The 23864-nt window shown below is 49.5% G+C and overlaps 1 protein-coding gene across 1 annotated transcript in view; it reads left to right on the forward strand.

Moving 5' to 3' along the window:
- The first annotated feature begins 223 nt into the window (after window positions 1–223).
- PDE2A (phosphodiesterase 2A) overlaps window positions 224–23864 on the forward strand; it is a 455035-nt gene continuing 431394 nt past the window's right edge. Inside the window, exon 1 of the mRNA XM_063127363.1 lies at window positions 224–313. Within this exon, the coding sequence (XP_062983433.1) occupies window positions 246–313 (68 nt within the window). The 5' untranslated portion in view covers window positions 224–245. The remainder of the gene's footprint in view (window positions 314–23864) is intronic.

The following is a 23864-nucleotide window of genomic DNA, read 5'->3' on the forward strand; positions in this document are numbered from 1 at the left end:
GCTCCCCCCCTCCCGCATGCTTCAGCAACCCGCATTAGGCTCGGTTACAGCCTCAGCCTCCCAACTCCCTCCCAGCGCCCAGAGGAAGCGGCAGGCAGCTCCCGGCGGCTCCAGCGGCGCTCGGGGAAGGCGAGCAGCGGCGCCGGGACGCCCCTCGCCCTCGCCCTCGCCCTCGCCCGCGGCCGCCGCCTCGGCCAGCCGCCCTGCCCGCCCGGCGCGCCCGGCCAGCGGGAGGATGCGGAGCCATGGGCCAGGCTTGCGGCCACGCCATCCTCTGCCGGAGCCAGCAGTACCAGCCCGCGGCGTCTGACATGTGAGTCCTGCTGCTCGCCGCCGCCGCGTCCCCGGCCGCCGGCGCCACGAGTTCGCGGACTTGGGGGGAATTTGGAGGGGGGGAGGGGAGGAGGGGAGGGGAGCCGGGCCGGGGGGGAGGGAGCGGCGGAGAGTTGCGAGGCGGCGGCGGCGGCGAGGCAGAACAAAAGGATTTGGAAGGGGCGGGGTGGGGGTGGGGTGGGGGAGCCCGTCCCGGGCACGAGCCGCTCCGCCTGGCAGATGGAAGCGCGCGGGAGGAAAGCGGGGGGGAGGGGAGAAAGGGATCGGGGCCGGGCGGGGGGGGGGGGCGGCGGCAGGACGGCGGAATGCGAGAGATGCAGGAGGAACGGGGAAAGAGCGCGCGCGAGAGCGAGCGAGGAGGAAAAGTTCTCCTCCCGCGAGGGCGCGCGAGGCGGGAGCCCGGAGCCGGGGCCGGAGCGCGGGGCAGCACCTGTCCCAGGTCGCAGCAAGCGGGGCGCCGGGAGCGGCGGGGGCGGCAGCAGCAGCCCCCACGCCGTTGCTACGGCGACCCCGAGGGAGGCGGCGGCGGCGGCGGCTCAGCTCGCCTCCTGCCCCGAGGCAGCCTGGGCGAGCGCCCCGCCGGCGCCCGTGGCCCGCTCGCGGTCTCTGTCCGTGGTGCTGAAAGGCTGCGCGCAGGACTGGCAGCGCTGGGCGCGGCGGAGGCGGGGCGGGGGGCAGGCAAGGAAGGAGGGAGGGAGGCAGGGAGGCAGGCAGGCAAGGAGGGAGGCAGGCAGGCAGGAAGGGAGGCATGCAGGTGGGCAGGCAGGGAGGCATGCAGGTAGGGAGGGAGGCAGGGAGGCAAGGAGAGAGGGAGGGAGGCAGTCAGGCAAGGAGGGAGGCTGGCAGGGAGGCAAGGAGGGAGGCAGGCAGGCAGGAAGGGAGGCATGCAGGTGGGCAGGCAGGGAGGCATGCAGGCAGGGAGGGAGGGAGGGAGGCAGGGAGGCAGGCAGGCGAGGGAGGCAGGCAGGCAGGGAGGCATGCAGGTGGGCAGGCAGGGAGGCATGCAGGTAGGGAAGGAGGCAGGCAGGCAGGGAGGGAGGCAGGCAAGGAGGGAGGCAGGCAGGAAGGGAGGCAGGGAGGCAAGGAGGGAGGGAGGGAGGCAGTCAGGCAAGGAGGGAGGCAGGCAGGGAGGCAAGCAGGCAAGGAGGGAGGGAGACAGGCAGGCAGGAAGGCAAGGAGGGAGGGAGGGAGGCAAGGAGGGAGGGAGGCAGGCAGGCAGGGAGGGAGGGAGGGAGGCAGGCAGGGAGGGAGGGAGGGAGGCAGGCAGGTCCGCCCGCTCGCTTGCTCGCTCGCTCCGGCAACTTCGCCAGGAGCGGAGCTGGGACGTCCTTCTCAGAGGATCCTGCTGGGCAGGCATTCGTCCGGTTATGCATTCCTCCCTTGTCGTCGGCTTGGTGCTCATTCTCCTGTTTGGCTAATGATGGCTGGCTGGGTGGATGCAGGGGCAGGGCGGGGCGGGGCAGGGAGAGAGAGAGATTAAGCTGTTTTAGTTAAGTTCTGCCATGTGTCCCCTCCATGCTGGGCTCGGGGAATCCTGTGCACGGATAGTCATGCTGGGATCTACCCCTCTGCTTGTCCCTTTGACACAGGCAAGCACACTTCCCAAAGTCTGCGCTGTTAGGCTTGAAGATGCCGGCATGTGCAAAGGACGAGGGGGTGATTTTGGGGGGGGGTTCTGGGTCTTGCAGGGCTCCTCAGGGACAGAGTGGTCCTTCCCCATGGAGCACGCGTAAGAACTGACATGAGAAATGCCAGCATGTGCAAAGGAAAGTGCAATAGATTGTGTGGATGGACACATTGATTTTGCTACTGCTGCTGTTGTTGTTGTCACTTCTTAAAAAAAAAAAGGGGGGGGGAGAGAAACCTGACATCTCTTTCATCTGTAGTGGTAGAAGGGTGGTGTCAAGTGCTTAGCTATTTTTTCCTTAGCTAGTTTTGCTCACTTCTTAGCTAAAACAGAGTGAGACTGTGACATTTAAATTCTGCGTAGACCATCCTTCCCCAATTTGGTGCTGCTTAGATGTGTTGGACTACAGCTTCCATCATCCCCAGCCAGGCTACTTTGCCTGGGATGATGGATGTGGTTTCCTAAGTACTCAAAAGTGAAACTGTCTTTTCGGTGGTAGCTACTGTTGAATAAATCAGGAACAATGACAATCAGAGACATTCTTCTGATCTGGTTCTTTGCATCAAGACAGCTTCTACTATGTAGTCTGATACTGTGTTCTGACAGTAGAGTCCACCTTGCAAGGTGAACAGTGGAAAGGCTCAGGTGAAAAGGGCTTTGCATTTCATGGAGTTGTGCTGGTGCAGCAAAACACCAGGTGTTACACCATCTGAGGGCTGTGCAAATGCATTATTATTATTATTATTATTATTATTATTATTATTATTACGTTATTTGTTTATATCCCACCTTTTGCGCAATACTGGGCCTCAAGGCAGCATTACAAAATTTGAAACATATACATTTAAAACCTATAAATAGAAATATACAAAAGTTAAAAAAAATATTGAATATGTTCCAACATTAAAACATTAGAACATTTAAAATAACAATTTTAAAAGTCCTTGGCACAGACCAAGGTCCAGATTATTTCCCAAAGGATTGCCGGAACAAAAACGTTTTTGCCTGCCCCTGAAAGCACATCAAGGAGGGAGTCAGTCTAGTTTCTCTGGGAAGAGAGTTCCAGGGCACCGGAGCAGCCACCGAGAAGGCCCTCTTCTCCCACGTTCCCACCAGGTGTGCCTGTGATGGTGGTGGGACTGAGAGAAGGGCTTCCTCTGAAGAACTTAAACATAAGCAGGCTTGTAAGGGAGAATACAGTCTTTCAGATAACATGGACAGACTTCAAAGGCAGCCCCATGTAGAGCATGTTACAGTAATCCAAGTGGGATGTAACTAAGGCATGTGTTACCATGTCCAGGTCTGACATCTCTAGGAAAGGGCACAGCTGGCGCACGAGCTTTAACTGTGCAAATGCACTCTTGGCCACTGCTGAAACCTAGTCATCCAGGCTCAGGGCTGAATCCAGAAGCACACCCAAGCTGCGGACCTGTGTCTTCAGGGGGAGCGTAACCTCATCCAGCACAAGCTGAATCCCTATTCCCTGATCTGCCTTTCGACTGACCAGGAGCACCTCTGTCTTGTCTGGATTAAGCTTCAATTTGTTCGCCCTCATCCAGTCCATTACTTCTGACAGACACCAGTTTAGCACCAAAACTGCTTATCATAGAATCATAGAATCATAGAATAGCAGAGTTGGAAGGGGCCTACAAGGCCAGAGTCCAACCCCCTGCTCAATGCAGGAATCCACCCTAAAGCATCCCTGACAGATGGTTGTCCAGCTGCCTCTTGAATGACTCTAGTGTGGGAGAGTCATTCCTTGGAATTGGGTGGAAAGGAGTAGTAGAGTTGGGGTGTCATCAGCATAAGGTTTCATGTATATGTTAAATAACATGGGGGACAAAACAGAACCCTGAGGGTCACCAGAGGTCAAGGGCCAAGGAGTTGAACAGGAGTCCCCCAGAACCACCTTCTGGGTCCACCCCTAAAGGAAGGAATAGAGCCACTGTAAAACAGTGCCTCCAAATCCCATCCCAGCAAGGCAGCCAAGAAAGACACCAGTCACATAACCCGGTCTGTGACTGTGCAAAGCCTTACTGAAGTCCTCCACAGGACTGACGGCACCTTTGCAATGGTTGCAATTATGAAACACAAGTATTCAAACTGTGAGTGCCAATTCCCAAGGCTCATGGGCTAAACAGGCCACATGGCTGCTGACTAGGTATTGCAAGATGACGTCCTTGAAATAAACTGTATTTCATATGCAGCTCTTGACAGGCTCTCAAAGGATTAGAGACACTTTCCATAGAAGCCTGAAGAAGAGTCCTGTGCTGCTCTAAAATGCACTGGCCTGCCAGTACGATTAGGCCTATGGAGGGAGGCATGTTTTGAACCACTTTAAATCAGCCTTCCCCCAACATGGTCCCCTCCAGATGTATTGTACTACAATCTCCAGCATGCTGGGGCATGCTGGGAGTTAGAGTCCAGCACATCACAAGGCGTCAGAGCTCCGGCTATTGGGCGGTATAGAAATGTAATAAATAAATAAATAAATAAATAAACAGCAAACAAATACTTCAAAAGAAGGCTCCATATGAAGATGCGGAGTGAATACTGTGCAGGCAGCCTTTTCCAACTCAGCACCCTCCAGGTGTATCAGGCTACAACAACTGCCATCTTCCAGAACCAACATGGCTGTTGGCTGTAGTGGTGGGAATGGCACATAGAATCATAGAATAGCAGAGTTGGAAGGGGCCTACAAGGCCATCGAGTCCAACCCCCTGCTCAATGCAGGAATCCACCCTAAAGCATCCCTGACAGAGGGTTGTCCAGCTGCTTCTTGAAGGCCTCTTGTGTGGGAGAGCCCACCACCTCCCTAGGGAACTGATTCCATTGTTGTACTGCTCTAACAGCCAGGAAGTTTTTCCTGATGTCCAGCTGGAATCTGGCTGGACATCTAACACATCTGGGCAGAGCTGGTGGGAGAAAGGGCAGTGCAGAATGTGGAACCAGAAGCGGCTGGGGAATGACCCTCACAACAGAAAGCAATGGGCGTTTGCTGCTTCCCACCAGCGGCTGCTGGTTGGGCGTGGCTGACACCACTCCAGGTGGTTCTTTCTTTGTGGTCTGCTTAGTTATTCTGTGACAGGCTTGCTCTTGTGCCCCACATTGGTTGGTCTTTGGCTCACACAGAGAACCCATTTTCCTAGGGTGACCCTATGAAAGGAGGACAGGGCTCCTGTATCTTTAACAGGAGAGGGAATGTCATCAGGTGTCCTTTGTAGGCATGCAGCACCTGGTGAAATTCCCTCTTCATCACAACAGTTAAAGCTGCAGGAGCCCTGCCTTCTTTTGTATCTGGTCACTCTAGTATAGCTCCTGCCGCTTTAACTGTTGTGATGAAGAGGGAATCTCACCAGGTGCTGCATGCATACAAAGGACACCTGCTGACATTCCCTTTTCTACACAACTATTAAAGATACAGGAGCCCTGTCCTCCTTTTCATAGGGTCACTCTAATTTTCCCTTTCCTTTTTTCTGTACCTACGTGCACCTCTACCTTACCACCTGGGAGACCAGTGAAGGGATGTGGCAAAAAAGGGCTCATGAAACCCATGTCACAACATAACTCGCTCCCCTTGATGGTGTCACGGCCCTTATAATTCACCAAGGAATAAGGTTTTCTACCAAGTTTTGCTTGGTTGTCTGAATTCATAAAAACGCAGTGCAGTTTTTCTCCTGCTGCGTTTTCTAACGTGTGGTAAAAGTGGAGGTCTTTAGCGAGTGATGCCACTTGGTCAGTTGGTCATCTGTCTCCACCCACCATCTCACTGAAGTCTGCTTTGAACACGCTTTCCTACTCTTGGTAGCGATGCATCCTTGGTATATCAAATATGCCGACAGTCCCTTGATGCTTTCCCCTTCTCTGATTGAAGGAACCAAAGGATGGCAAAATAAGAACATCTGCGGGACAGGATGTTGAAATAATAGCTCACACAAAAGGAGTGCAATATCAAGGCAGTTTATCATGTATTTATGCAGCATGGAAGTACATGTTATCAGAGCAATTATGCCTTATAAATGAGTTGCAAGACAACAGAGACCCAAAATTGAAAGATTGCCTTATCAGGCTGTACCAAAAGGCAGTTTAGGATTCACTGCCTTGCTTCATATTTGACACTGCGAATTCACAAGGTAAATGCAATGTGAGTGATGGAGCCTTAAAACCCCATTTCCGGGGCTGTTGCTCAGTTACTGCCCAGAGTTTGATTTTGAGGGAGCAATTGATAGTGCATTGAAAAACAGAGCATCTTCTGTCTCTCACACACGCACCCAATGATAGCTAAATTGAAAATAGGTACATCATTTTATCTCAGCTCTTGTTCATTGCAAAGGCTCCTGTGGTTGGAGGGAGAGTGAAATGTCTTCAGCCAGTTTTAGGGTGCATTTGGCAGAATTGTTTGCCACGTAAAACAAATCAAACAGAAGTAACTGTCTATATAAAAATGAATGAATGAGGAAGTGTTCAGTTTAACCCTGGACAACAGCACCTGTCTCCCCCAAAATAAAGGGAATGTTTAGATTTGGTGCAGTTTTGAGACAAAAGATACAGCTGAGAGAGTTAAGTAACTCTCCCCTCGGGCATGGTTTTCCGAGAGGTATTGAAATCTATTTGTTTCTCTTACAGTAGAAGAAGTTGCAGACAACGCATGCACACGTTTGGGTGATGCCCACAATGACACAGCAGTATTTGTTATAATTTCCTGGTATAGTGCTTGGAATGACTAACTTCCCTGTCTGGGGTTCAAATTGCAGCCAACGGTCCTGGAAGAATTTTCTACTTTCCCCTCAGCCCAAGTCCTCTGGAGCAACGTGCTTGTTCAGTGGTGACCACCTTTCTGTTGTCCACCTGCTGTCTCTACTTGCGCCCCACTAGGGTCTGGATTGGGCAAGGGGCCTGAACCAGCTGGCCTTCCTATTATTTCTCCCAGCTAGATAGTTTTATGAAAACAAGGCCATGATCTGGAGCCCCAGCATTTGGACTTGCAAAGTAGCGTGAGGCATGGGGTTGGGGACATGCTAGGCTTCTTTAGATGACATGCTGAGCCATGGTTAGGCCACTAACCCTTTTGCAGCAAATGGTTAGTGAGCATGTTTAAACCATGGTTATGTAGCCACCAGGGTTAGGAATGGTTCCCACCATATGCTAAGTCAGAACCTCAACCTCTCTGGCTGAGTGTGCCATCCGAACAGGGTCACAGGTTAAATTTGAAGATGGAATCAGGTGATTTGAACAGATTTGGGTCTCATAGAATCATAGAATACCAGAGATGGATGGGGCCTACAAGGCCATCGAGTCCAACCCCCTGCTCCATGCAGGAATCCACCCTAAAGCATCCCTGACAGATGGTTCTCCAGCTGCCTCTTGAAGGCCTCCAGTGTGGGAGAGCCCACCACCTCCCTAGGTCACTGGTTCCATTGTCGTACTGCTCTAACAGTCAGGAAGTTTTTCCTGATGTCCAGCCGGAATCTGGCTTCCTGTCACTTGATCCCGTGGCTTTCCTCGCTTTGTAGTCAGTTGGTGTTTTCAGTGTTCCGTCACTGGCTCTTTGCTACGCTGCTTATGTCCCACCATGGGATGTTTTCCGCTCTGATCACCTGGTTAACCAAATGTTTTATGGCTCTCGTATCTAAGCAAAGGTGCCGTGTCATCTCTTGCAAATCGCACAGGCCTCAGAGGCCCAGAAGCTGTGATAACAAGCATCTTAAAGCGAGAAGAGGGTGGCTGGATTCTGGGAGGCCTCTGTGCGCGCCCTTTTGCAGGAAGAAAAGCCCAACGAGATCTACAATGGAGCTGATTTTGCGAAACAGGAGGAAAAACAAAGAGGTTTCTTGTTTGCACTCTGCTGCTGTCGTGTCTCATGATGCTAATGTTGTCATCTCTCCACACACTCACACGTACACAAACACAAACGTCGTAAGTTCCAATTCTGAATGCCAGCAGCTGGTGGAAGAAGAAGCTGCCTCCACTTATGAAGATTTGTAACCTGTAGTGGCAGACACCACACACACACACACACACACACACACACTTGGGGCCATCGCCCCAATCTCAATCCCTCTAAAACAAGGGTGGGTGAAAGGTTGTTGGACTACAGCTTCCATCATCCATCATCATTGGCTTTGTAGGCTGGGGCTGATGGGAGTTGTAGTCAAACAGCATCTGGAGGCCAGGCATCACCCGATCCTACTCCAACAGTCTGTCCACCCTTTGAGGGAGGGGCCTTGTTCCAAACTGCTACCCTCCCCCCCAATAATATTGACAGGGAGCAGGAGCCAGCCCTTCTCTGATGTATCTAATCTTGTAGAATAACACCGGCTGTTTGTTATTACGCATTTATCACACATTCTTTTTGAGTGTTCAAAATGCTCCACTGATGTTATTCCATTCATTTGACCACTGAATCTCCTGGTTCACCAACTTTCTGGAGGCCACTTAAAACCTTTTTTAAAAAATAAAAATAAAAATATGTAGACACATCTTTCCTTTTCTTTTTAATTCAGGCACATATTTCAGCAGTCTCCTCTGAGGAGCTCTCTGTCTTGATTCTGCAGCCGCTGGCTCCTCTGGCAGGATGGTGGTGAGGATTCTGGTGAAGCCACGTCTCCTCTGCCCTAGGAAGTCCAAGGGGGCAGAAGATGGCTCACCAGACTATGCCTCCTCCGCCTCAGAGCCAGAGGAGGGATCAAGGCCAGAGAACATTATGAAGAGAGACTGAGACAACTGAGACAACTGGGCAGGTTTAGCCTGGAGAAGAGAAGATGGAGGGGAGACATGAGAGCACTCTTCAAATACTTAAAAGGTTGTCACACAGAGGAGGGCCAGGATCTCTTCTCGATCCTCCCAGAGTGCAGGACACGGAATCATGGGCTCAAGTTAAAGGAAGCCAGATTCCAGCTGGACATCAGGAAAAACTTCCTGACTGTTAGAGCAGTACGACAATGGAACCAGTTCCCTAGGGAGGTTGTGGGCTCTCCCACACCAGAGGCCTTCAAGAGGCAGCTGGACAACCCTCTGTCAGGGATGCTTTAGGGTGGATTCCTGCATTGAGCAGGGGGTTAGACTCGATGGCCTTGTAAGCCCCTTCCAACTCTGCTATTCTATGATTCTATGATTCTATGAACATCACACATAGAAGCAGGGAGCAGGACAGTTAAAAGGAAGTGGCTTCTTCACACAGCGCAGAGTTAAATTATGGAACTCACTGCCATGAGATATAGTGATGGCCACCAATTTGGATGGCTTTAAAAGGGAGTTGGATAAACTCCTGGATGTGAAGGCTATCCATGGCTACTAGCCCTGATGGTTGTGTGCTATCTCCAGTATTCGAGGCAGTAAGCCTGTGTGCACCAGTTGCTGGGAACAAGGGCGGGAGGGTGCTGTTGCACCATGTCCTGCTTGTTCATCCCTGGCCGAGGGCTGTTTGGCCACTGCGAACAGAGTGCTGGACTAGATGGACCCTTGGTCTGATCCAGCATCAGGGCACTTCTCATGTTCTTAGGGAGTAGCTCTTTTCATAATTGGGAACAAGCTGCTTTTTCCTTCACCTGAAATACGCGTTCTGTGTAGCTCAAAAGTCTGCATTCACCAAAAGAAGTAAGCCTAGTCAAAAGCTGTTGACAGAAGCCCTACTGAACCAACAAATCATATGTTGAACATGTGGGGCGGGTGGAGCAGGATTAAAATCTCTCTCTCTCTCTCTGAATGTCTGACGAGGTGCACAGTCTAACCAAAGAAAACAACACTCCCTCCTCCAAAGTAGTGGGAATGTTTAGATTCAGTTCTGAGACATACCATAGAGCTGAGAAGGTTAAGTATCTCTTCCCACAACCTCCACAACATTTGGCTGCAAGAAAGGCCAATGGTATTTTGGGCTGCATTAATAGAAGTAGAGCTTCCAAATCACGTGAGGTCCTGGTTCCTCTCTATTCGGCCCTGGTTAGGCCTCATCTAGAGTATTGAGTCCAGTTCTGGGCTCCACAATTCAAGAAGGACGCAGACAAGCTGGAGCGTGTTCAGAGGAGGGCAACCAGGATGATCAGGGGACTGGAAACAAAGCCCCGTGAAGATAGGCTGAAAGAACTGGGCCTGTTTGTTTAGAGGTTCAACTGAACGCATGGAAGTTCAGCAGAAGAGCAGCGTTCCTGGGCACAATCCCCTTGTAGTATCGCTCAGTGGCTTTGCATGCAGAATGTCCCAGGTGCAATCCTGGCAGCATCTCCAGATAGGGCTGAGGGGAACTCCTACCTGAAACTCCAGAAAGCTATTGCTGCCAGTCAGTGTCGACAATACTGGGCTAGTTGGACCAGTTGCCTGATTCCGCAGAAGAGAGCTCCCAACATTCCTCTCCATTCATTCAACATATGTGGACTTGTCATCTCTGTAGCACTAGAATTTCAAAATGTTGGCATATTTGTTTAAGCTTGATATCTGAATTCCAGTTGCACAGTCTCAAGGCATAATATGAGTCACCATGGCTTAGCCCCAGAATCTGTTACAAGCGTGGAACTGTTTTTATTGTGAAACGTTGGAGTGTTTGAGATACATAAGCTCTACTTTGTGGGCTTCTCCTGCCTCTTGGCAGCCACAGCCAAAGGCATAAGGGCATAACCCCACCCCTCCACCAGCCATGGGGATTAGCATAAGAACATAGGAGGCTGCTTTATATACTGAGTCAGGCCCTCAGTTCATCAAACGAGAAGGATCTTGGAATTGTTGTAGATCACAAGCTGAATATGAGCCAACGGTGTGATATGGCTGCAAGAAAGGCAAATGCTATTTTGGGCTGCATTAATAGAAGTCTAGCTTCCAAATCACATGAGGTCCTGGTTCCTCTCTATTCGGCCCTGGTTAGGCCTCATCTAGAGTATTGCGTCCAGTTCTGGGCTCCACAATTCAAGAAGGACGCAGACAAGCTGGAACGTGTTCAGAGGAGGGCAACCAGGATGATCAGGGGACTGGAAACAAAGCCCCGTGAAGATAGGCTGAAAGAACTGGGCATGTTTAGCCTGGAGAAGAGAAGATTGGGGAGACAGGATAGCACTCTTCAAATACTTAAAAGGTTGTCACACAGAAAAGGGCCAAGATCTCTTCTCGATCCTCCCAGAGTGCAGGACACGGAATAACGGGCTCAAGTTAAAGAAAGCCAGATTCCTCCTGGACATCAGGAAAAACGTCTTGACTGTTAAATCAGTACGACAATGGAACCAGTTCCCTAGGGAGGTTGTGGGCTCTCCCACACTCGAGGCCTTCAAGAGGCAGCTGGACAACCATCTGTCAGGGATGCTTTAGGGTGGATTCCTGCACTGAGCAGGGAGTTGGACTCGATGGCCTTAGAGGCTCCTTCCAGCTCTACTATTCTATGATTCTATGGTTCTACCCTAGTACAGTTGACAATGGCTGGCAGCAACTGCTCTCCAAAGTTTCAGGAAGAATTCCTTCCTAGCTCTCCCTGGAGATGCCATTGGAGGATGAACCTGGAATCTCCTGTGTGCAAGGCAGGGGCTCTACGACTGGGCTGCAGCCCCTTCCTGGCAGGAAGGCTTTCTCCCGCCACACCAGGGGGTGACTTCCATGTTGGTTCAAGTCCTTGCTGGCTGATCTCTCTTTCCCTTTCTTCGATCTTGAAATGATGCACAGGGGCCGTTCTTTCAGCATGCAGATAGGATATATCACAGCCACCCATTTACCGTCTCCCATCGCGACACCTTAAAATACAGACCAAACTTTCACAAGATAATCATTTTAAAAAGAAAAGAAAAAAGAGAATCGTTCCTGGCAGTTTTTTTTTTTTTAAATCAGGTCTGTTTTCCCCAACCCCCTCCAGTATATTAAAACTCCATGTAACGGAGGCTCCACAATCTCCCTTGAGGACTTCTTGGAAGAAAGAACATAACTTAGGTCTGCCTTGTTGCAATTTAAACCAATTCTTCTTGGCTTTCCCCCTGTTGCCATGGAAATGTGTTAGTGGCATGCACACACACACACACACACACACACACACACACACACACCATTGTTCAAAGATCTATAAAATCATGGGCTTGGGGGGAAGGGATCCCAGAGGACATTTAGTCTAACCCCAGTCCCAACAGCAGTATGGTACTCCCTTCCCCTACTAGTGACCTCCGTAAGTTTAGGATTATAAAACCCATCATCTCAGGCATGCTGGGAAAGCATGTTGTAGGGGCTGCTCTTTCAGCGTCCTTTACAAGTTGTGCCTCTAGACTTCTGCTCAAGATACTGAAATCTTGACTATATTTTCTGGGCCAGACTGCTGTTAAAGGCACAAGAGGAGAGCGAATTTAAAGCACCCGACTACCATTACTTTAGGAAAAAAGACTCCACCATCCTAGATTATGTATTTTACCACTATTTATTTATTTATTTATTTATTACATTTATATCCCACCTTTGTTCATCCAAGGAACACAAGGCGGCATACATAATCCTCCTCTCCATTTTATCCTCACAACAACAACCCTGTGAGGTAGGTTGGGCCGAGAGTCTGTGACTGGCCCAAGGTCACCCAGTGGGTTTCCATGGCTGAGTGGGGACTAGAACCTGGATCTCCTGACTCCCAGTCCAACGCTCTAACCACTACACCACACTGGCTCCACTACACCACTAATGGGCTCTGGGACAGGACAGGTTTCCCCCCATATATTTGTATTTATTAATAAACTGGTTTGGTAGGTCAGAATTATTATTTATATCAGGGATGGGGGTCCTCTGACCCACAGGGGTGCCCCATCTGGCCTGCCAGCTTCTTTGGCCTCTTCCACTCTCCCAGCAGATAAGAGCTCTTATCTCCAATCAACAGCTAAACAGAGATAAGAGCTTTTCCCTACTGTGCACTGAAAAAGAAAGCCTTTGCTACTGTGCAGCCAGGGAAACACTCTTATCTCCAATCAGATAAGAGATAAGAGCTCTTCCCTGCAGGGAAGAGTGGGTGGGGTGCTGGGGACGAAGTCCCTGAGAGAATCTGTCCTGCTTACTTCTTGAGTAACTCTAGTTGCCATCTGTACCTTATTTCATAGAACATCTCCTAACTAAATAAGTAACCATTCCTTTGAATAAAGAACCAGTAGCAAGTCTATTTTTACCCTACAGTTCTTCTAAGTTGCCCACATGGTGCTATCTCATTATTTGGCCTCACAACAACCCCTGCAAGGTAGGTTAGTTTGAAAGGATGTTTCACAGCTGCGTGTGGATTTGAATTTCGGTTTCTGTAGTCACTTTATCCATTATAATATATCAGATTGCTTTTCCCCTGAGAATGTGTCTGGACTGATAAATTGTTGGCATTGGGGGGTATTTTCTTCTTCTTTCATGTTTACTGAATGCCTATGATGTGTCACTGCGTTTGGGTTTCACTGCTTGGTTTTCTTGTGAAAACTCTCCCACTACCTTCGGATCAACAGTAGAAGCTTTTGGGTTGGTCTGGACTCAGGATCAAAGTCTCCCATTTCCCCTTGTCCTAGCCTAGCCCCCCACTCCCCAACCTGGTGCCCTCTAGACATGTTGGAATGCAGCAGCTCCCAGAATTCCGGGCCAGCATGGCCAGGAGCTGCAGGAGTTCTAGTCTAAGTCATCTGGCGATGTTGTGGTCAACACACATCTGGAGGAAACCAGGTTGAGGAAAGCTGCCATTGTCCCACCACTGACTCCAAGCTGAGCAGAAGCAGAGAAGAGGAGCTGCCCCAGCTGGACTAGAAGCTACAAAAGGAAGCCAGCTCCCAGAGAGAGCAATCAAAGGGAGCAAACAGGAGTTTGTCAGGGGGAGGGTAGTAGAAGAGGAGACCAAGGCAAGGAGGAGGAAGGCCTCCAGTAAATTCAGGAGGCTGCCTATTCAAAGTAGCCATGTGCTTGCCATGTGCTCCTGAGTGCTGAGTCAAGGGGCATGTCCTCAGAGTTGCTGCAGAGCCTGAAGAGGTGTGGCCTGATTGCTCTCAGCAGCTGAGTGGGTGGGGAGTCTCATTCTGATTCCTGACTCCAAGCTGAGCAGAAGCAGAGAAGAGGAGCTGCCCCAGCTGGACTAGAAATTACAAAAGGAAGCCAGCAGGGGGTCAGATTCAATGTCCTTATAGGCCCCTTCCAACACTACTATTCTATGATAATAATAATAATTCTTACAAGAACTGCACACCCATTCAACAGAGGGATGGGGCAACTTTCTCAGTCTGAGGACTGAATTCCATTTTGCAGAAGCTCTTGGGGACCACATTCCAGTGGTTGGCAAGGAGAGAGACAAAGGGGTTGGGCCCCAAAAACTTGCAAAACTTATCTTAAAGATCTGGTGAGACCACACTTGGAGTATTGTTTATGATTCTGGGCACCCCGTTTCCAGAAGGACACTGACAGGTTAGAGCAGGTTCAGAGGAGGGCAGCAAAGATGATGCAGGGACTTCAGGACAGGCTGTATGGCACAGTCTGAAGGGATTTGGGATGTTCAGTCTGGAGGAAAGAAGACTGAGGGGAGTCATGTTAGCAGTGTTCAAGTACATACAAGGGTGCCACAGGGAAGATGGCCAAGAGCTATTTTCCATGGCCAAAGAAATTAGGACCCGAAATAATTGGTATAAGTTACAGCTCTCTAGATTTCAATTAAATATAAGGAAAAATTTCCTGACGTTAAGAGCTGTACAACAGTGGAACGGTCTATCTAACGGAGGTTGTGGGTTCTCCATCTCTGGAGGTTTTTAAGAAGAGGCTGGACAGCCACCTCTCATGGATGGTTTAATGGGTTTTCCTGCACATTGCTGAGGGCTGGACTGAGGATCCTTGTGGTCCCTTCCGACTCCATAATTCTATGGGCTCAAGTTAAACGAAGCCAGATTCCAGCTGGACATCAGGAAAAACTTCCTGACTGTTAGAGCAGTATGACACTGGAATCAGTTACTTAGGGAGGTTGTGGTCTCTCCCACACTAGAGGCCTTCAAGAGGCAGCTGGACAAGCATCTGTCAGGGATGCTTTAGGGTGGATTCCTGCATGGAGCAGGGGGTTGGACTTGATGGCCTTGTAGGCCCCTTCCAACTCTGCTATTCTATGATTCTATGATTCTTACTGCCCATAACTAACCCTTAGGAGAGCCATTTCAACCTCTTAGAATAGGTGGAAACTGCACAACAGTTGGGAAACCACCCAATGATTCGTGGTTGTGCAGAAAGTAGGCAGGGCCGTCTGAGGGACCCCCACAGACCCAGATCGAGAACTCAGGAGGGCTGGATTTGGCCCACGGGCCTGAGGTTCCCCCACCCCAGTTTGACCTCTTTGCATCACAAACATTCCTGGAAGACAGTTTGAAAAAGGTTTCCAGGAAGAAGAGGAATGGTGGAGTCGTTCACTGAGGATGATACAAGACCCAAGAGGTTTAAACCGTCTGGGGGGAGCAGATTTATGTCTTGCCCAGAATGCTCAGATTTTATCTCATAGTCTCAGAGCTAATCTTTGCGTTCTCACAAACCACAGATCATGAAACAGCTGGACTCTGAGCTGCTGCTAGTGGACAAAACAACCCCGTAGGTGAATGGGTTCATGCATGCTATTAGGGAGACTCAAAGCATCATTGGACTCTCCTAGGTAAATCCTCCCCAGCTCTCTGTTCCTGCTTCAGATTTTTCTGCCTCTCATACATCCTCCAAAGCAGGAAGCTGTGACAACGATGCCCTCCAGCAAGTTATCTTCCATTATTGCTCTCACTTCCCATACTAGAAGCCAGAGGTGCACAGAGACTTGCCCAAGGCTCTCAGGACTGCCAGTTGCAGAAAGGAAACCATCAGGTCTTTTGCAAAGCTTCAGCCTCTCTGTTTTCCTGCCTTAAAAATACAGCATTGTCCACGAGGTTTCTTATTATAGCCTTCTGCCTTTGCAGAGCCCACGGGAGCTTCTGTCCATCAGCCATAGTGTGAACACAGCATAGCATAAATGGTAGACTGGCACCGTCAGACACAAGGGGCTTTGATTAATAAACTCAGAGAGAGAGAGAGAGAGAGAGAGAGAGAGAGAGAGAGAGAGAGAGAGAGAGAGAGAGAGAGAGAGAACATACTGGCCGGTGAGTTCACATCACGCCAGTCCTTTTACAACTTCATTGGCTGCCAGTCCAGGTCCAGGCCCGATTCAAAGTGCTGGTATTGACATTTAAAGCCCTAAACGGTTTGGGGCCAGGTTATTTGAAGGAACGCCTCCTCCCATATGTACCTTAAGATCATCCTCAGGGCTCCTTCTCCGTTAGCCCCTGACAAAGGAAGTGAGGCAGGTGGCTACTAGGAGGCAGGTGGCTACTAGGAGGAGGGCCTTCTCCGCTGTGGCACCCTGGTTGTGGAACGAGCTCCCCAGAGAGGTCCGCCTGGCACCTACACTGTACTCCTTTCGTTGCCAGCTGAAGACCTTTTTATTCTCTCAGTATTTTATTTTATTTTATTTATTTATTTATTTATTTATTACACTTATATACCGCTCCAATAGCCAGGGCTCTCTGGGCGGTTTACAGAAATTCTAAAATTGAAGTAAAAACAAGTATACAAAATTTAAAACTCTAAAACACAGAACATACACACATAAAGCATTAAAAAACGTTTAAAAACTAAACATGTGGGTAATTAGGATTTTAGCACTTAATTTTAACTTAAATTTAAATTTGCTGTTCTAACTCTGTATTTTAATCTTATATCAACTTTGCTGCGTGGTTTTATCCTGGTTGTGCTTTTTAGACTGTATTTTGTAATTGTGTTTTTAACCTGTTTGTTGTTTTATTATGGTTTTAATTTTTGTGAACCGCCCAGAGAGCTTCGGCTATTGGGCGGTATAAAAATGAAATGAAATAAATGAATAAATAAATATAATACTGTAGGAAGAGAAAGATTGAGGAGAGACATGATAGCACTTTTCAGGTACTTGAAAGGTTGTCACACAGAGGAGGGCCAGGATCTTTCCTCTACCATCCCAGAGTGCAGGACATGGACTAATGGACTCGGGTGAAAGGAAGCCAGATTCCGGTTGGACATCAGGAAAAACTTCCTGACTGTTAGAGCAGTACGACAATGGAATCAGTTACCTAGGGAGGTTGTGGGCTCTTCCACACTAGAGGCCTTCAAGAGGCAGCTGGACAACCCTCTGTCAGGGATGCTTTGAAGTGGATTCCTGCACTGAGCAGGGGGCTGGACGCGATGGCCTTAGAAGCCCCTTCCAACTCTACTAGTCTACGATTCTATAAGATGAGGAGGAATTGGGCTGTGCTGCTTTCCCTGCAGTTCCCCATTTTGCAAGCAAGGACAAGCAAAGTGCAGATCTTGGGAGCAGATGGTTATTATTCTGGCTCAAGGGAAGCACTGGCCAAACCAGGGCTGGGTTGGTACATTCTGATAGCACTCAACAGACCACACACCACCGTGGCTTCAATTTCGCCAGCAGCAGAGGCAACTTTAATATATGCCGTCTGCCAGCTGGACCTTGAGAAAGCAAAAGGAAAAAGCTGTGGACCGTATAGCCAGGGGCTATTTTCACAACGGTTGTTACAAATGCCATTTTTGACTACAATGCATTCTTTTTTAAAAAGAAGCTTTCTTTAATATAACATATATAGCATGGGGAATATAAATTTTTAATATGAACTATACCGTCTTTCAAAAGATATGTTCTTATTTATAAAGCATCTAAGAAAGAATTGGCAAGGCGCTGATCACAGATAAAACCAGAAGGCCAGCTTTTGCCCTCAGGCATCTAAATCTAAAAAGTTCCTCGCAGAATATGGCTTTTAAAATTCAAGCCATCTGGGAAGTGTTTCCTTGTTCTCCCAAACAAATATGGTCTTAAAGGTGTATATTATTAGTCACTGATCACCATCCTTTCCATAGAAGAACCTGGCAAACCCGTACCCTTGTTTCTGGGTTGGAGTGGATGTGGTGTACTTGCCCACTGTAGAAAGCTCAAGATGCGAAGTTGCATAGAACAATAGACGAGTAGAGTTGGAAGGGGCCTCTAAGGCCATCAAGTCCAACCTCCTGCTCCCTGCAGGAATCCACTTCAAAGCATCCCTGACAGATGGCTGTCCAGCTGCCTCTTGAAGGCCTCTAGTGTGGGAGAGCCCACCACCTCCCTAGGTAACTGGTTCCATTGTCATACTGCTCTAACAGTCAGGAAGTTTTTCCTGATGTCCAGCTGGAATCTGGCTTCCTTTAACTTGAGCCCACTATTCCGTGTCCTGCACTCTGGGAGGATCGAGAAGAGATCCTGGCCCTCCTCTGTGGGACAATCTTTCAAGTCTTTGAAGAGTGCTATCATGTCTCCCCTCAGTCTTCTCTTCTCCAGGCTAAACATGCCCAGTTCTTTCAGTCTCTCCTCATAGGGCTTTGTTTCCAGACCCCTGATCATCCTGGTTGCCCTCCTCTGGACACACTCCAGCTTGTCTGCGTCCTTCTTGAAGTGTGGAGCCCCAAACTCAAATTGAGGCTTAACCAGTGCTGAAAAGGGAGGAACCAGTACCTCGCGCGATTTGGAAGCTATACTTCTATTAATGCAGCCCAAAATAGCACCCACTTTTTTTGCAGCCACATCACACTGTTGGGTCATACCCATCTTGTGATCTACAACAGTTTCTAACAGTTTGAGGCCTTAGCTAAACCTAAGGATTATCCCAGGCAAATGGAGGGGTTGTCCCTGCCTGCTCCCGGGATCCCGTTTGTCATTTATATGCACAGGGATGATCCCAGGACAATCCCGGGATATAGGGCTGGTCTAGCCATGGCCTGAGATTATACAGAGTGAGGATCACTTAAATCCATTGCAATCCAGAGGCCTAAGAATGCCTAACTCTCCATAGACTTGGGCTATTAGAGTGCAAATGTGCACAGTTGAATTCTGATGAGTTGGACCACTGTTGGGTCATCACACCCATGTGTGAAATTTGCAAGCTTGTGGAAGTAGCCAGCCACATTGCCCCTGATTCCCAGATCCCCATGTCAGCAGTGAAACATAAGAACATCAGAAGTGCCCTGAGGCTGGATCAGACCAAGGGTCCATCTAGTCCAGCACTCTGTTCACATAGTGGCCAACCAGCCATCGGCCAGGGATGAAGAAGCAGGACATGGTGCAACAGCACCCTCCCGCCCATGTTCCCCAGCAACTGGTGCACACAGGCTTACTGCCTCGAATACTGGAGGTAGCACACAGCCATCAGGGCTAGTAGCTAGTACATGGTGCCCATCAACCTTCCAAATGGCTGGTTGCTACAGTTATCTGTAATAGTTCTGACTAGAAAAGATAGGAAAAGGAAATGGCTTCCTAGATCCAACCTTCCTCACTCTGATGGGTGACGAAGCCCTTGCTCACGTGTGCATGTACAACATGATGCAACCCAGCATGTGATAATGGTGGAGTTGGGTTCTGGATACAAAGGTTGTTGTTGTCTCACATGGGCAGGTGTTTCAGGGGTGAGGAGCAAAGAGACGGTGTGCGTGTGTGTGCGTGCAGGGGATTTGCACGTTTCAGGACAAGGTTTAAAGGCCTCCTTTTGAATGCAATCAAGATTAAATTTCCAAAAAAAGCAGTGAGATTATTTGTTGTGGTTAAGAACGTAAGGAAAGTAGGGCTGGGTCAGACCGAAGGCATATCTACTCACTTTCCATCTACATGCCTTCCAAAAGCCCACAAGCAGGTCATGAATGCAACAACAGTGTCTCGCTTGTGTCCCCAGCTACTGGTACTGAGAGTCAGACTGCCTCTATTCCTGGAGGTAGCATATAGTGGCTGTGGATGGCCTCCTCCTCCATAAATTTGTTCTGTCCCTTTTTAAAGATACCCAGGTTGGTATCTTTAAAAAGGATCTGTGGTAGCAAGCGAGCTCTACTGTTTCATTCTGTGCCACGCTAAGAAGTCCTTCCTTTTTCTACATCTGTTATGCGCTCCCCATTTTTCAGCACTGAGATGTTCCAGGTGCAGCACGGCAGGTTTCTGTTTCCTTCAGTTCCAGAGCACACCGGAGACGCTGTAACATCTGCCTTATTTACAGATACATCGGCAGAGCATATTGGGAGCCAGTGGAGAGGCCCACAGGAAGCAAATCAAGGCTCCATTGGCAGGCTGCACATCTGATCATCCTCATCTGGATGGCCCAGCGGCGTACCTGCGCACTGGCAGCACTGCTCCATCCGGGGGGCTTCTCCTTTTCCCAGCCTACACACACACACACTGTCCTCTCCCTTACCAAACTGTAAAACAGCTGTGTGTGTTTGCTCCCTCTCTGTCTGCTCTTCTCACTGGCCTTCCTTCTTCTCACATCAGTCCCTTGGTTTCTGTTCACCACTCTGCTGCTAAGATCATCTTCTTGGCTCGCCGCTCTGACCGTGTAACTCCACTTCTGAAATCTCTTCATTGGCTTCCAATTCACTTCAGAATCCAATATAAACTTCTCCTGTTGACCTTCAAAGCTTTTCACGGTCTAGCTCCTTCCTATCTCTCCTCTCTCATCTCACACTATTTCCCCACTCGTGCTCTTCGCTCCTCTGATGCCATGTTTCTCGCCTGCCCAAAGGTCTCTACTTCCCTTGCTCGGCTTCGTCCATTTTCTTCTGCTGCCCCTTATGCCTGGAACGCTCTTCCAGAACATTTGAGAACTACAAGTTCAACCGCAGCTTTTAAAGCTCAGCTAAAAACTTTTCTTTTTCCTAAAGCTTTTAAAACTTGATTTTGTTCTGACTTTATACTGTTAGTTTTACCCTACCCAGTGCCTGTTTACCCTACCCTGAGCCTGTTTGCTTTCTCTTCCCCTCCTTATTGTTTTATCCTGGTTTTATTAGAATGTAAGCCTATGCGGCAGGGTCTCGCTATTTACTGTTTTACTCTGTACAGCACCATGTACTTTGATGGTGCTATATAAATAAATAAATAAATAAATAAATAATAATAAGACCCCTGCCCCAAAGAGCTCACAGTCTAAATTTGAACAAGGGGAGGCAAGAAGAGAACAAGAGAAAGAGGGGCAGAGGCAAGAGGACCCCTGGACCAATATGAGCAAAGATGGTATATCAGCCTTCCCCAGCCTGGGCCCCTCCAGATGTGCTGGGCTGCAACTCCCATCAATGGCCATGGTGGCTGGGGAAGGCTGGTTTACGTGAAAGGGGATGTGGAAAATGTAGCTGGCGCTGCCGGCTAAAGTCATAATGTGCTGGGAGTTGGCTTCTACCAGCCCGTCCAACTTTGGAGAGCTCCTTTAGAGTCCTGACTGGTTCTGACTGAAACCAGGAGCATATCCACCACTCCACTGACCTCAGAGCCACCAGCCTCCACTGCCTCTTGCCTGGTATTGTCTGCCCTTTGCTGGCAGCAGTGGCAGCAGCAGGCTTGTCTTGGACAGAGATCCATCATCTTCTTCATGTTCCTTTCAGCTTGAATTGCCAGGGACTGAACCAGGAAGCTTCTACACGCGAAGCCCAGGCTCCACCCGCTGAACTGTGGTTTTCACGGAAAAGGTGGAAGCAGGGCTGGCCCTACCGTTAGGCAAAGAGAGGCAGCCATCATAGGCAGCAGGCGAGGGGGAGAGGGAGGGGGAGGGGCAGCTGCCCAGTACATTCCTCCATAAACGGATAGGAACAAGCTGCAGATGTGATTTTGCATGGGGAAAATGCAGCAAAAGTGTGTGTGTGTGTGTGTGTGTGTGTGCAAAGCACGGCAATAGAACATACTATACCTTATAGGAATTGTTTTATCCCTGGATCAGCCTCTCTACTTTAGGGTGAGGGGACCCATAATGTTGGGCCTGTGGGGAAAGGAGGCAGGTAGCAACACAGCGGTTCTTTGAAGCAGGGATGCAGCAGAAGCCTGTTCAGAATGAGGGCCAAATTCCATTCCAGAGGAGCTCTTGGGAGGGAGGGCACATTCCCCAGAAGGGCGGGACCACAGCCGGAGAGGGTGGGGCCAAAAAACCCAAATACCAAACACTCCAGCCTACTATAGCTTAAAGCTTTTACTGCAAGTCACTATTGAGTGGCATCTCAGCCTTTGGAAGGGGGGGACTGTACAAAAGCCAGGAAATCACAAAACTATCTCCAGTATTTGAGGCAGTAAGCCTCTGTACACCAGTTGCTGGGGAACATGGGTGGGAGGGTGCTGTTGCACAATGTCCTGCTTTGTTGGTCCTTGGTCGACAGCTGGTTGGCCACTGTGGGAACAGAGTGCTGGGCTACATGGACCCTTGGTCTGATCCAGCATGACAATTCGTATGTTCTTGTGGGTGATTTGGGGTGGGGCCTGGGATGGAGGCGTGGCCTTCTGGGCGACCTCAGAGCACTGGATTAGAACCTCCAGTGAGCTGGATTTGGCCTGTGACCGGAGGTCTCTTGAAAGCTAATTCTATGCTCTTTTATATGTGTGTGTCATGGTGATGGGGAGCACCATTTGATCCTGAGCCACAGGCAGCAAAGAAACTTGTGTTGACCATGAGAGAGCGGTGGCACCACCCAGGCCCCTTGCTAAGTTCCACATCTAGGACCATAGCGAGGGAGTTGTTTACAAGAGCAGATGCTTTGGGGACAGCTGAAGGGCGCTGAGCTACCGGAGAGGGGGCCGTAGTTCAGGACTACAGCCTCAGCTTTGCAGCAGAAGGTCACGGGTTTGATCCAAGGTTCCCAGCACTCCCAGTGAAAGGATCTGTCAGGGATGCTTTAGGGTGGATTCCTGCACTGTGCAGGGTGTTGGACTCGATGGCCTTGTAGGCCGCTTCCAACTCTGCTATTCTATGATTCAACATCTAAGGTCCTCCTCTGGGTGCCTACTCCAAGAGAGGCTCGGAGTGTGGCAACGAGGGACAGGGCCTTTTCGGTGGTGGCGCCCAGACTATGGAACGATCTCCCTGACGAGGCTTGCCTGGCACCAACGCTGCTATCTTCCCGGCGCCAGGTTAAGACTTTCCTCTTTGCCCAGGCATATGGCGGCACATCTTAATCACCCGCATGTTTAGTTTTTTAACGGTTTTTAATGCTTTATGTGTGTATGTTCTGTGTTTTAGAATTTTAAATTTTATATACTCGTTTTTATCTTAATTTTAGAATTTCTGTAAACCGCCCAGAGAGCCCTTGCTGTGGGAGCGGTATATAAGTGAAATAAATAAATAAATAAATAAATCTTGGTCTGGAGGCTTGAGTAAAGGACACAGCACCAGCAACCAGAGAAGACCATCCTGAGTGAAGTGATGTGGGGCTTGGAAATAAGGTAGGGTGACCCTATGAAAAGGAGGACAGGGCTCCTGTATCTTTAACAGTAATGTAGAAGAGGGAATTTCAGCAGGTGTCCATTGAAGAGGATGAAATTCCCTCTTCATCACAACAGTTAAAGCTACACTAGCTACAGTAGATACAAAAGAGGGCAGGGGTTCTGCAGCTTTAACTGTTGTGATGAAGAGGGAATTTCACCCTCTTCAATGGACACCTGCTGAAATTCCCCTTTCTACATTACTGTTAAAGATGCAGGAGCCCTGTCCTCCTTTTCATAGGGTCACCCTGAAATAAGGGCAGGCAGAGAGAGAGGAGGGTGGAGGTGGAATAAAGCAGCAGAGAGCATTCAAGCATCTTAGCCCCACATTTCAAGCCAGCAAATGGCTTTGCGTTTCATAGGAGGAGGGGTCCGTGAAGGCAAATGATCTAAGGCTGATTCCAGGAATTTGATTTATTTCTCTTTAGCCCCCCCGCCCCGCTCCCTCTGCCCTTCCTGCACCTTTACAGCCTCTTAGCTTTTATGCCATATTTCCATCTGTCTCATTCTCGGCTCCCACGTGGCTGGCTGATGGGTGTGCTGGGCCTTCGCCAGGACTGGAGGCAGCGCCGCACGAGGTAGAGCCCAGGCGGAGGAAGAGCTGATGGGGCCGCCGTGGGGCAAGGTGGGGGGGGAGAGCTGAGTGGCTGTCGAGAAAGC

This window comes from Elgaria multicarinata, chromosome 5, assembly GCF_023053635.1.
Source record: "Elgaria multicarinata webbii isolate HBS135686 ecotype San Diego chromosome 5, rElgMul1.1.pri, whole genome shotgun sequence".
In the NCBI taxonomy this organism is placed as follows: Eukaryota; Metazoa; Chordata; class Lepidosauria; order Squamata; family Anguidae; genus Elgaria; species Elgaria multicarinata.